Raw genomic sequence first — 13,237 nt, 5'->3', positions numbered from 1 at the left:
ATCATTTTGACAAGATTATCTGTGTTTGTATGCAAACAGACTGTTGTTCTCACATCGAGTTCTGTTCATCCCAGACTCATCCGTCTTGCTCTCCTCCAAACAGCTGCCGCTGCGCTCGGCTCCTCCCAGCAGACCCCCAACAAAACAAAGGCAAGGAGTCACACACACGCTCCTGCATTGTCCTTGACCCTGACCTCTGACCTCCGCAGGACAGCTGTCTCTTTCTGCAGGAGCGTGTAAGCGTGCAGATGTCAGACTTCAGCTCAGGCGTCGCTTTCAAAGTGTGACCGTCCCGCACGTTTGCTCAAATCTTTTATTTGATGCAAGAAGTCATTTGTTGTCAGAAAGGACCATGCAAATACTTGGATGCAAAAGTTCAATCAGGGTTAATAAGATTTTTTAATATTTTTGAAAGAAGTCTCTTCTGCTCACCAAGAATGCATTAATTTAATCAATAATACAGTAAAATTGTGACATTATTACTATTTAAAATAACTGTTTTCTGTTTGAATATATAGTAAAATGTCATTTATTTCTGTGAATTCTCAGCATCATTACTCCAGTCTTCAGTGTCACATGATCCTTCAGAAATCATTCTGATTGGCTGCTCGAGAAACATTTCTGATTATCATCAATGTTTAAAATAGTTGTACTGCTTCATATTTTTGTGGAAACTGATACATTTTTATTTCCAGGATTCTTTGAAGAATAAAAAGTTCAAAAGAACAGCATTTATATGAAATAGAAATCTCTTAAAACATTATAAATGTCTTCACCAGTGTTGGGGGTAACGCATTACAAGTAACAAATCACGTAAACATTACTTTTAAATGTACTTTTTCATACAAGTTACTTTGTTTTCTCATTTATTGACTGACAGCTGTCCTGTCCACATCTTGAGAGAGAGTTTCAGAGGCACTTACTTCAGCCTGAAGATTACAAATTTCCTTTTTTCGTGCGAAAGGGCTGTTACAGCTACCAAAAATATAACTTTTGGGTTATTTGTGAATAGAAACATAAGCGAGCCCAGCTCAGGTGACAAAACGTAACACAAAAGTAATGTTATGCATTACTTTCCAATAAAAAAGTAACACAATTGGTTACTTTTTTTTTTATGGAGTACCGCATATTGTAATACATTACATTTCCCCAACACTGGTCTTTACTGTCACTTTTGATCAATTTAAATGCATCCTTGCTGAATAAAAGTATTCATTTCTTTTGAACATTAGTATATGTAACTAGTAGATATTGTGACCAGCAGTGATGACTCAATCTCCAGCCAGTCTGAAGATATCAGCTCCTGGCTAATGACGCCACCCACAGGAAGCAATGAGCCAAATCTGTGACAGGCTGCTTTATAAAGGAACACATGAAACATGTTACCAAACACTTCAGTTAAAACCATTTTTATTAAACTTTTCCTTCATAGTTTATTTAAACATGGTGTGACGTAAAAGAAAACAAAAATACAGGAGAAAAAGAGCATTTTCTCCATGAAAACAAAAAGTTATAAACAATATTGCTTTATCTATTGTGATGTCATTTCCTGTTTATCTGTGGGATTTATATAGATGCATTTATACATAGATCTGCTATAGCTCCTGTTACAGTGACGCTGCTCTTGTGCTGTCAGTGAAGAAACATACAGGAAATTACAGAAGCTAATGTTTCAAACACGGAGTAAAAAAAATACGACTTTATCTCACAATTCAGACTTTCTCTAAGGATTGCGACTAAAACAACAACAAAAAAACGACTTTTTTTAGGAATTCTGACTTTACATCTCGCAATTCTATTTTTTTTGTTTGTTTTTGCCACGGATAAAAAAAAAAAGATAAAAAGGTAATTATGACTTGTAATATTGCAGGAAACAGAATTGGGAGTTTATTTAAATCACAATTCTGACATTATATTTCAATTTTCTTATAATTGCGAGAAAAAAGCCAGTTAAAAAAAGTCAGAATTGTGAGGTCCTTCCTATTTAATTTTTTTATCCCATGGATACAAAAACAATCTTCCATATAATATACATGATTTATAAGCATCAAAACGAATTATGAGAAATAACTAATTGATAGAGAAATTTAAAGGCATAGTTCATAATTCATCATTTTATTCACCCATCAGAGTTTCTTTCCTCTGTTGAACACAAAAGAAGTTAGTCTGAAGACGGTTGAGAACCAAATAGTTGCCGGTAGCCATTGACTTGCACAGTATTTTTTACCCACACTATGGAAGTGAATGGCTACCGGCAACTAAATATCCAAAATAACCAACATCTTTTGTGATCAACAGAAGAAAAACTCATACAGCAGTAGAACAACCTGAGGGAGAGTAAATGATGACAGAATGCTGATTTTTAGGTGAACTATACCAGTAAACTACAAGCGGCCCAGGATTTGGTTCTCGATTTCCAAATTATACCACAAAGAATTTGCACAGGATGGTAATGCTGTTAGAAACGTGGCAAACTAGCACAGGTTAGAAACATGACTAGCTCGTTGTAAGCGTCACGTCAGAGGACCACTGAAATGCTGCAGAGCACAAATAAAAAAACAAAACAACAGAAGAAATGGCCAACCAGGCGAACGGTCCACCAAACGAGAGAGAAGGCAGCGGTTGAAGGAGAGGTCGCCGTAGCAACCCCACTGGGAGCCATAGTAACGGAACCCTCTGTTCCGAGGTCAGTTATGACATCACAGTCCACCGCTTCCTTCAGAGTTCCAAAGAAGAAGTTCAAAGCCAAACCCGGTCGCGCTCCTCTAAAAACGCCGGCGTCCAGAAGTGCTTTTGGATGCTTGTCTAAATGAGCGTACGGAATTTGAGCCGTTAAGCCGGCAGACAGTTGGACGCGTGTTTGTCTGGTCATGCATCGATGTGCATGCATGATTCAAATCAGGCCATGTTTAATTTGATCCTCTCTTACTCTCCTTATCTTTAATATTCTCAGTCTTTATTGCACATACACACACTCTCTCTCTCTCTCTCACACACACACTTCCTGCTAACTCAGCTGTGGCGTATGGTTGGTAACGTTACTGTCGCTGGTCGGTCGCTGGGTCTCAGCAGCATCCTCCGGAGGATGTCTTGACCGCCGAGCTCTGAATCTTGACGTTGGATTTCTCGGAGCCTCCCGCAGTGGCCCAGGGGCCCATTTTCCTCTTGATCTCCGCCGCCATGGTCATGAAAGCCTGTTCCACATTAGTAGAGCTCTTCGCACTCGTCTCCAGGAACGGGATGCCGAGAGAGTCCGCAAACTCCTGGAACACAAAAAACAAAAGACAAAACAGTGTTTAGTGTAGGAATTAAATGAAAAAATTGGTTTTATGTTGATACTATTCATTTAAATATTCTAACCTACATAGTATTTAGGGCTGTAAATAAAAAACGTTATTAATAAATGTTAAGCAGTATTCTGTGATTAAGCACACCTGACATTAGTACTAATCATAAACAAATACATATACGATATATTTGAAATTAATGCAGAATTAACAAAGGAAATCAAACAGTTTTTTAATAAATAGTCTTAAATGTAATACATTACTTTTTTTTTTACATTTCACATTAAAAATTTTAAACAATTAAAATGTTAATAATGTAATAATGTTAATAATGACAATAGTTTTGATTTGCAAGAAAAGTTTAAAATTATTCACAAATGATACATTGTTTCGATGGGCATTTCAAGCAAAAGTGATATTTAAATCACTTTTAATGAACACATGACCACTTAACGAAGCTCCATCTGTAAACAATTAAGCTCATTAGGAGTATAAATTAACATCACATCGTAAACAGTTACAAATTATGATAGTTACAACAACCAACAAAGATCCCACTACAAATTCACAAGATCATCTAAAATACATAAACAACACGTTGTCTACTGTAAACAATTAAGCCTAATGAGCTTAATTGTTTACAGATGGAGATTCGTTAAGTGGTCATGTGTTCATCTTAAAAGAGATGAATTTGAACATTTGTATACTCCTGATGAAGGTCGTGTGACCGAAACGTTGTGTTAATAAATATTACTTTTTTGCAAGTTACGATAGTGTGCGGGAATTGCTTGTCTGTTCAGGCGATCCACCTGGTTGGTCCTTTGTCCTACGCACCTATTACTTGCAGGTGTGCGATGGAGTTTGATCACTAACAAATAATAATAAAATGTAATTAATTCTTAATTATATAAAATATTAATCGTGTTGCAACCAGGAAAAACTGTTTTTGCTGCACTGTGGGAGACATCCTCCAGTGAATGGTGTTAAAACAGCTGTACGGTGTTATGATTTTGATGAATGTAGTGTTCTGTTCACGAGACAGATCTTATACCTTCGCTGCGGTGTAATCCACAACTTTCTTAGTGGTCAGATCACACTTGTTTCCCACCAGGAGCTTGTTGACGTTTTCACTAGCGTAGCGATCGATCTCCTGAAGCCACTGTTTGACGTTGTTGAAGGACTCCTGAGGAAACACTCACATTAAAACAGCACTGAAACACGACCGACTGAACACTTCGCTCTCAGCGCTGTGTGTGAAAGGTCATACTAAAGGAATGTTTGGTCACCTGATCCGTAACATCGTAAACAACGATGATCCCGTGAGCTCCTCTGTAGTAGCTGGAGGTGATGGTGCGAAACCGCTCCTGACCGGCCGTGTCCCACTGACAACACAGCAAACACATTCAGCACTGATTGACCTAAAATGCTCTTTTCAAATAAATGAGCAACTTTTATTCAGAAAGGATGCATTAAATCATTCAAACATGACAAAGATGTTTACAGAAGATTCTTTTGAACTTTCTATCAATCAAAGAAACCTGAAAAATTAAATGCATCACAGTTTCCACAAAAACATGAAGCGGCAAAACGGTTTAATAATCAGAAATGTTTCTTGAGCAGCAAATCAGTATATTAAGAGTGATGTGACACTGAAGACTGCAGTAAAATGCAGCTTTGATCACAGGAATAAATTACATTTTACAATATATTCAGACACAAAACTATCATTTTAAATAGTACAAATATTTCACAATTTTTACTGTATTTTTGATCAAATAAGCAGCTTTGGTGAGCAGACTTTCATAAACATTTAAAACCGATCCAAAATTAATGTTTTTGCAAGCTGAAACAATGCAGAAAATCAAGCTTGCGCAGACACTTACGATCTGTAGTTTGATGGTCTTTCCGTCGAGCTCTATCGTCCTGATTTTGAAGTCCACTCCGATGGTGCTGATGTAGCTCTCTGTATACGTGTCGTCCTGAGGAAATGCATACAATCACAAAAAAGGCATTCAGCAATGGATAGTTTTCATACACATGCACTAAAAGTACAAAAATACGAGTTTTCAGTCCGATTACAGCTGCAGAAACGACATCCTTCACCTTTAGCATGGAGCTCTTTGACAGTCAAATCACCTGCGCAATATAGAGGCACTATCTGATGCTGTGTGTGTAAACAGCATCTTAATGGCAGGCCAGTAACTTACAGCGAAACGCAGCAGAAGACAGGACTTCCCCACGCCCGAGTCTCCGATCAGCAGGAGCTTGAACAGGTAATCACTGAAAGACAAACCAGAGGACCATCAATGCCTCCATCACCTCCGCTCCAGTCACCGGTGTCATGAGTGACGTGGAAGTGGGAATTACATTATGCAACGTGTGTGTGTGTGTGTGTGTCATTATGTCTCAACGATCACGTGACCGCCATGAAATAATGGGAGTAAATGGTGGAATGCCACAACCCCAAAATAAAAATAAAAAACTACAACAAGAAATAAATTTTGCATGATACAAAAAAGAAAATGTCATGATGCAAAGACAGTTTTCTGATTCTGATGTGAATTATGATCTATGCATGTGTCAGATTCACATTATATAGCAGTCTTTACTGGCATCACCATACCATGGTAAAACCACAGATTTTGAAAGAGTGGTGTGGCAACAGGTGACTTAATTACCCAACAGCCCCTGAAACTAAACTCAACATGTCAGTCTTTTCAGGCCTAAGATCAGATTTGATGATCAACAAGCCTGAGGATGATTTGATTTGATTATAAACACGATAAGAGCAGGAATTATGCACAGGCTGTCTTCGGTTTCATTTTAACGACGTGGCACTCAGAGAGCTGCAGAAACAGACTGACAGTTATTGAACATCACTATTTAAAACATCACTACACATATGTTCGCAAACGTCAATATTTATCCACATAATTACTTTTAAATCAAATCGAAACGACTCACGGTTGGTTGATCTGGTTAAAGCGCCACAGCATAGATGTTATAAGTAGAAATAAATCACATCAAGTGAATATTTAGTGTACTCCAGTATTTAATTTATGATTTTTGTGAATAATAATGAAGCAGGTGTTGTGTGTTTGATGTGTCATTCGCGCTTTTCTACACAAACTTACTATTCAGGATTCATGTTGACGAAGACTCCCAAATTATCTGTCGTTTTCTTCTCTGCGATGAAGGCGATTCAAGTTCGACGCTCGTTTGCCGGTGATAACCGTTATTAATCGGTATTAAAAGCGGTTTTAGGAGAAAAACAAGAGGAACCGGGATCCGGACGCACATAAAAAATGGCTACTCGCTCGTGAAGCTTGAATAATAAGAGACGCGTCTCTTCCGCTGCACGACCCGCCAAAATAAAAGTCCTGACACCGAATACACATGAATGCTTTTACTATTCATTCATAAATTAGATGTCGTCCTAATATTTACATTTTCTAAACATATATTTTGCGAAAAGATTATTGGTGATTATTTGGAAGAATGTTTTTGTAAACTTTTATTTTGCCAGAAAACGAAAAAAAGTTCATTCAAACATTTTTGTTTTGCTTTTAAATCACTTTTAGTCGATCAGCACTGGATCTACGTGCCTACTAAAATAAGACGCAACTCCTTTGTTTTTCTCTAGATGGCGCTATAATCAAGTCTCGGATCACTGAGTGCATCTGTCTTCATTTACATTAACTATGAAAGGTCAGTGTGTTGACAAAGACTGTCTTAAAGCACATTTTCTCTCTTTTTCTTTCTCTTGCTGACTGAAGCACAGCTGTTTAATTATTTTTATCTCATGGAAAGACCTGTACACGCATAATTGTCTGTATTATATATTGTGTTTTTGCTGTTTTGTACATTGCCTATTTGTATATTTGTATTATATCTGTCTTTCTGTGGAGCTTCTGTCACTAAAACAAATTCCTCTGTGTAAACATGCCTGGCCAATAAAGCTCATTCTGACTCTGAAAGTGTTTGAAGTTCAGAGTTGGTACCAATGCATTTAGCTCCTGTCCTTTCTGCCAGGGCATCTGTGTGCTGTGCAGCAATGCAACTGCTGTGGAATAATACAGAAAGCATCTCAGATGGCTTCTGTTGCAGATCCGTGTGTGTGTGTGTGTGTGTGTGTGTGTGTGTGCGTGCACCGGTGAGGCAAACGAAGGGGTGGGGCTAACATTTCAAGCAAGGAGAGGGACAGTGTGATTGGCAGGTGAGGAGCAGTGACATCTCAAGGACACTGTATAAAAGGGGAAAGTGGGGGAAAAGTGATGATCTGAGCTCATTTGGGGAGTTTTCCAAACCCACATCCAGTCACGCGCTCTTCAGAGAGGACGCCAATATCGGTAAGATATTCTCATGCTTAAAAGTTAAGACTCAAATTGTTGCCAGCAGACTGCATCATTTCTAGATTTGAATACTTAAGATGTTTTTTTTTATTCATTAATTCTACAAGTATTGTTTTGATCATTTTAAATAAAAATAACAGTACTTTTATTTTTTTTGCAGCATAAGAAGGGTAAACTAGTACATTTATAAATTTAAAATAAGCCATAAAAGTTAAATTGTAGAAGAATTCATTTAAAATTAGAAAGTTGAAATTAAACTCAAAAGTAAGTAGTTTGTTGCAGAATTTGTTTAGAAAGTGAAAACTTAATGTAAAGAGAACATGCACACAGTCTAAATTAAATTAAAAAGTGCAGAATATGTTTGAGAAGAACAAACTATTATATTTAAAAAGTTCAAATGAAACTTAAAAGTGAAATAATTATTAAAGAATTTATTATAAGATTGTAAAATAGTAAAATAAGACTTCTAATTATGGAGTTCAAATTATATTATATATAAAAGAAGTTAATGGCAGAATTTGCTGAGAAAGTGAAAACTAAAAGTAAAATGTTATTTCAATGTAGGCTTTTTTAAACAAAGGAATAAACTTAAATGAAAGGAAAAACATATAAAAAGTACAAATTAAAAAGGAAAAAAAGTGCAGTTTTTGAGAAAGAAAAAAAAAGTCATGAAAAAAAAAAAGAGTTGAAGGTAAAATAAGTTAAAATGCTGATTTATTGGCGTTTAAATGAGCAGTGGAGTGTGTGCATGTGGCACAGGACTAGATGAGATCTACAGATCGTTTATGGTCAATCTGGAAGTTCTCAAGGTCACTCAAGCGGTTCTAGATTACTGGAGCCTCAAACTCAAATTACTCCATTCGCCTCATGCAACACACTGCACTTTAATGAACTTCACTGCAGGGTTTTGAGTCTGAGGAATATTAATAATTACAATAGATGCTAAACAGTCAGCTAAGCAAAATGTAAACATGAATGTTGACAAAAAATAAGGTCTATGTATTGGACAAATGGTATTAATTTGGCTAATTTATAAATTGTTTAGAGGTCAAATGTTGAGGTCAGTCATCCATCTAAAAACATGCTCACAGCGCTAATTTTTTATTTCATGTGTGTAATTGAGCACAATAAATAATGCATGTCCATAGGCTCTCCTGCTTGAGATAAGTTCAGGAGGTCATATAGTAGTTTTACAGCTGAAAGTGGCTTAATATGAGCTACACGAGTGAAGCGAAGGCAATGTGATGTTAATCTGATCGGCACATACTGAAACACATAAACGCCTTGTTAAACGATGCAGATGCAATTCCAGACGGCTGAAATGTTCGCAGAAGAATTTTGGCTGGTTATTAATGACAGGTGTGTTTTTTTCTCACGCAGACGATGACCGATTACGACCTGGTTCTGAAATGCTGGGGGAAGGTCGAGGCCGACTTTACGGGTCACGGAGGAGAAGTTCTGACCCGGTCAGTTCTCGACGCGAGCCTGATTAGTGTCAATGTGGTCTGCTGAGGCCTGCCTGATGTTTTCTGTCTCTTCAGTTTGTTTCAGGAGCATCCGGAGACTAAGAAGCTGTTCCCGAAGTTCGTGAGCATCCCTCCGAATGATGTGGCGGGAAACGCGGCGGTGGCGGCCCACGGTGCGACCGTGCTGAAGAAGCTGGGCGAGCTGCTGAAGGCCAAAGGAGATCACGCTGCCCTCCTCGAACCGCTGGCCATCACACACGCCAACACGCACAAGATCGCCCTCAACAACTTCAGGGTAGCACTTTCAGTCACAGCCTGACCTGCATTTCTGACTTCTGCTTCAAAACCTAGTGAACTGACTCACTGACTACACAGACAACATCTTAACTGAACCAGCACCTCAGTCATAAGTGACTGATTTTCATTGTTGTACATATACATATATATGTGTTGTATAATATATTTACAATATATAATTAAATAAAATATTAAAACTGTGCTAGAAAATTTAAGAGTAGTAAAAAGACCCTATATATATATATATATATATATATAATATATATATAGTATGTGTGAAATTAAATGGCTGAATGTTAGATTATATATAATTTTTATTTAATTTTAATTTCTTTGTTGCACAAAGACCAAATTTAACTTTACAAAAGTAAAAAGATTGTGACTGATTTTGAATGCTGTATATTATATATTTAAATAAAATTATATTTTGAAAAATGTATATAATATAAGGCCAGTTAAAAATTAAAATGACTCAAAACTTAAGTTATATAAAAAGTTACAAAAGTTATATTTCATTATAGAGAAATGTTATATGCATTATTTCTATAAAAACAATATTAGTAGTAGAATTAACACCGTAGATTTCACCACTGACATTAGCACGTTACCAAGCTAACAACATGATCCTAAAAACACACAGCACACATCAGTTTTGGATTAAATCCATGCAGCCCAAGTTGTAGAGGAAACTCATTAGGTTTTGAAACAGAGTTGAACTCTCCCTCTTCCTTCATTTGCACACAGACAGATTTCACGTATTCTTAGAAACACTCTGACTCTCCTGCATAAACAGCAGTCAGGTCTGTTGGTGCATCCCAAATCACATACTTATCTTATGCACTATTCTATGACATTTTGTAGAACAAATAGCAGATAGGCTGTCGATGCATTCAATGATAAGCCGTTTCCTCCACTGACATCCATTAACAAAAAGGCCTCTAGTCTCCTTTCCCATGTACTGCCAAAGCGGTTAATGCTTTAGCCGTTACACTTTCCTGGCTAAAGGTTGAAGATTCGCCTTCTAGTGGCTTTTGACTTAATACGCTCAACTGTCGCAGCTTTAATTATATAGCAAAAGAAGAGGGGCGATCAGATTCCGATTATTAATAACAAAATAACCTTACACTCTAAAAAATGCTGGGTTAAATACAACCCAGCGCTGGGTAAAATATGGACAAACCTAGCGATTGGGTTGTTTTCAACCAACAATTGGGTTAAGTGTTTAACACAACCTTCCGGTAAACATTTTCAACATTTAAGTTGGTTGAACCCAACCCAATCGCTAGGTTTGTCCATATTTTACCCAGCGCTGGGTTGTATTTAACCCAGCATGTTTTTAGAGCAGGGCTGTCCAAACTCGGTTCTGGAGGGCCGGTGTCCTGCAGAGTTTAGCTCCAACTTGCCTCCACACACCTGGATGGAAGTTTCTAGTATGCCAAGTAAGAGCTTGATTAGCTGCTTCAGGTGTGTTTAATTGGGGTTGGAGCTAAACTCTGCAGGACTCTCCCGAGTTTGGACAGCCCTGTTTTAGAGTGTAAAACCCATACACTACATGGTTGAGTACAAGTGCATAGTGTATAGTGTGTCATTTGGGACGCAGTTAATGTGTGTGTGTGTGTGTGTGTGTTCAGCTGATCACGGAGGTGCTGGTGAAGGTGATGGAGGATAAGGCGGATCTGGACGCGGACGGACAGAGTGCATTCAGGAGAGTCATGGAGGCCGTGATCGGAGACATCGACACTTACTACAAGGAGATCGGATTCGCCGGTTAAACGACACGCTGAGCGCCACCAACTCAGCAGCATCACAGAAAAACGCTTGTCTTGTTCACGCACTAGTCAGTAGAAGCTACTGTGCAGCTAATACGATTACAAACTATCCACAGAGAGCAAATCATGTCAAAAACCCAAGTAAACATGCATCTGTGTTTATAGGTGTTAGTCAGGACAGCGCCATGTTTCATTTAGATGGGAATGAAAACAAGTCACTGGATTGTACTTTTGATTGACAACATACTAACTGTTCAGCGGACAACACTTAACTTTCTCTAGAATGAAAGTTTTGAGAGTTGTTTGAAATCACGTGATCTAGGACCTTGTACAGTCTATCCCGCACAGCCTCGTTAGATCCAAGATGGCGCCTGACCTGATTAAGGTGGATGTGCCTTGGAAGGAGCAGAGCCAATCACGTCAGGTTTAGAATGTCAGCTGATCTGATGTCATGAGTGATGTAGGCGCGTTAGGGTCTCAGGAGGAGCCTCAGATTAGGACTAAACTTCATCTGAATTGCACTGATTGTACATTAATAAAATAATTTAAGTTTAGGAGAAAATGACGATTGAAGTAGTTTAATTCCAATGACAGCTATTATTTTGAAAGGCCATAGATGTGTTTCTCTACACTTGCTTTGTTTTACTATTATTAACCTGTTACAAATCATTTGCTTCGCTTTTATTTAATTAACTTATTAATAAATGTTGCTTTTATCTGCTAAAAAACTGAATCGTGTCTTTATTTGTCATTCATGCAGTAAAAACTTCACCTTTGTCACCCACTATTTGTTGACATTATTTCTATAAATATAATAGGACTAAAATAACAAAAGTAAAATTTAAAGGTTTTTCACAGCTTGTATGTGTGTGTATATAAATATCACTATTTGTTGAATTATAAAAAGACAGAAAAATAGTAAATAAAATAAACAATTATATTTGTTTTTCAATTCAAAGGCTAAACTAGGAAATCTGAACTATTACCTCATAAATCACAAAATCATCTCATATATTAATTTCTATAAATATAATAGGACTAAAATGGCAAAGAAATTCAAATTGTAAGGTTTTTCACAGCTGATTTAAACACACACACACACACACACACAGATGGGTAAATTACTTACAAATTGTAATCTGTTATTGATTCCAAATCACATGACAAAAATTTTAATTATTAACGTAATATATTATAATACACATTGTAAGTAATATGAGATTACTTTTAGATGACTTTTGTCCCAACTTATCACATTGATTTAAATAGGATAATCTTGTTATTAACTCCATGAAGTGCATTAAACATTATATTACATCAAGGTTTCCCAAACTGGGTTTGTGAAGAAACTACAGAGGGTTTATGAATTTAATGAGAAGCTAATAATGAATTAAATCATAAAACTGTTCAATTAAATATTTGATTTGTTTACCAGCATGTCATGAGGCCATAAACAACATCAGAGTGATATTTAATTACTAAAATGTTTATTTTAAATTGTACTTCAGGATCAGATGGTAAAGTTTGTGCATTTAATGTGTTTGAAAGACAAAAGCCTTCCAAAGACAGAAATACATTGTTAAATAACCTACTGAGTGATAATTCAAGTGTCCATCAGTCGTTCATACAGTGTTAAAATACTTTTTAAACCTGAAATAATGTTTCTAAATCTGTGTTCAAATGCTGTGCAGCACCTGACTAACGACTGATCTAATCACAAGTTAATTTTTGGAATCTGATTAATCAATTACCGCCCAGCTCTGTATATATGTTTATTCAAGATACTAGATGAATTATGGCTGCAGTATTACTGTGGTTGTGTAGTTTCTAATCATCTGAAGGATCACGTTTACAGTCCGTTTGACAAGTGCTTTATTCTAAGCTGCCGTGTAATCACATGCTTAAATCATTTGGCCTGATCTTGGTCTGGAATGAGCTTTATTTATGACATTGTGAGCCTTACTCTTTGCTAAACCTCGACCTCTTGTTTCTTCTGTTGGTAGGTATTTCTCAGAAATCTTTATCCTCAGTAAACTGCTGGCTGACAAACGCACACGGTCTCTCGT

The 13,237-nt window shown here is 37.0% G+C and overlaps 2 protein-coding genes across 2 annotated transcripts; one reads left to right on the top strand and one right to left on the bottom strand.

The window, feature by feature from the left end:
• Positions 1-1,395: 1,395 nt before the first annotated feature.
• LOC306873569 (ras-related protein ORAB-1-like) lies at positions 1,396-6,623 on the bottom strand. Its single transcript, XM_079422966.1, has 6 exons — positions 6,422-6,623; positions 5,495-5,567; positions 5,171-5,266; positions 4,574-4,669; positions 4,339-4,470; positions 1,396-3,263 (listed from the first exon to the last, which is right to left on the bottom strand). The coding sequence occupies exons 1-6, from the start codon at positions 6,433-6,435 to the stop codon at positions 3,066-3,068; spliced, it is 609 nt and encodes a 202-aa protein (XP_079279092.1). The 5' UTR covers positions 6,436-6,623; the 3' UTR covers positions 1,396-3,065.
• A 753-nt stretch (positions 6,624-7,376) lies between these two features.
• LOC306873713 (myoglobin-like) lies at positions 7,377-13,089 on the top strand. The gene is made up of 4 exons (XM_079423191.1): positions 7,377-7,636; positions 9,020-9,105; positions 9,181-9,400; positions 11,034-13,089. Exons 2-4 carry the CDS (start codon positions 9,023-9,025, stop codon positions 11,172-11,174), a joined length of 444 nt encoding a protein of 147 aa, XP_079279317.1. The 5' UTR covers positions 7,377-7,636; positions 9,020-9,022; the 3' UTR covers positions 11,175-13,089.
• Positions 13,090-13,237: the final 148 nt, after the last annotated feature.

This window comes from Barbus barbus (assembly GCF_936440315.1).
Source record: "Barbus barbus genome assembly, chromosome: 8".
Lineage (NCBI taxonomy): Eukaryota > Metazoa > Chordata > Actinopteri > Cypriniformes > Cyprinidae > Barbus > Barbus barbus.
This window is presented reverse-complemented; position numbering and strand designations above follow the sequence as displayed.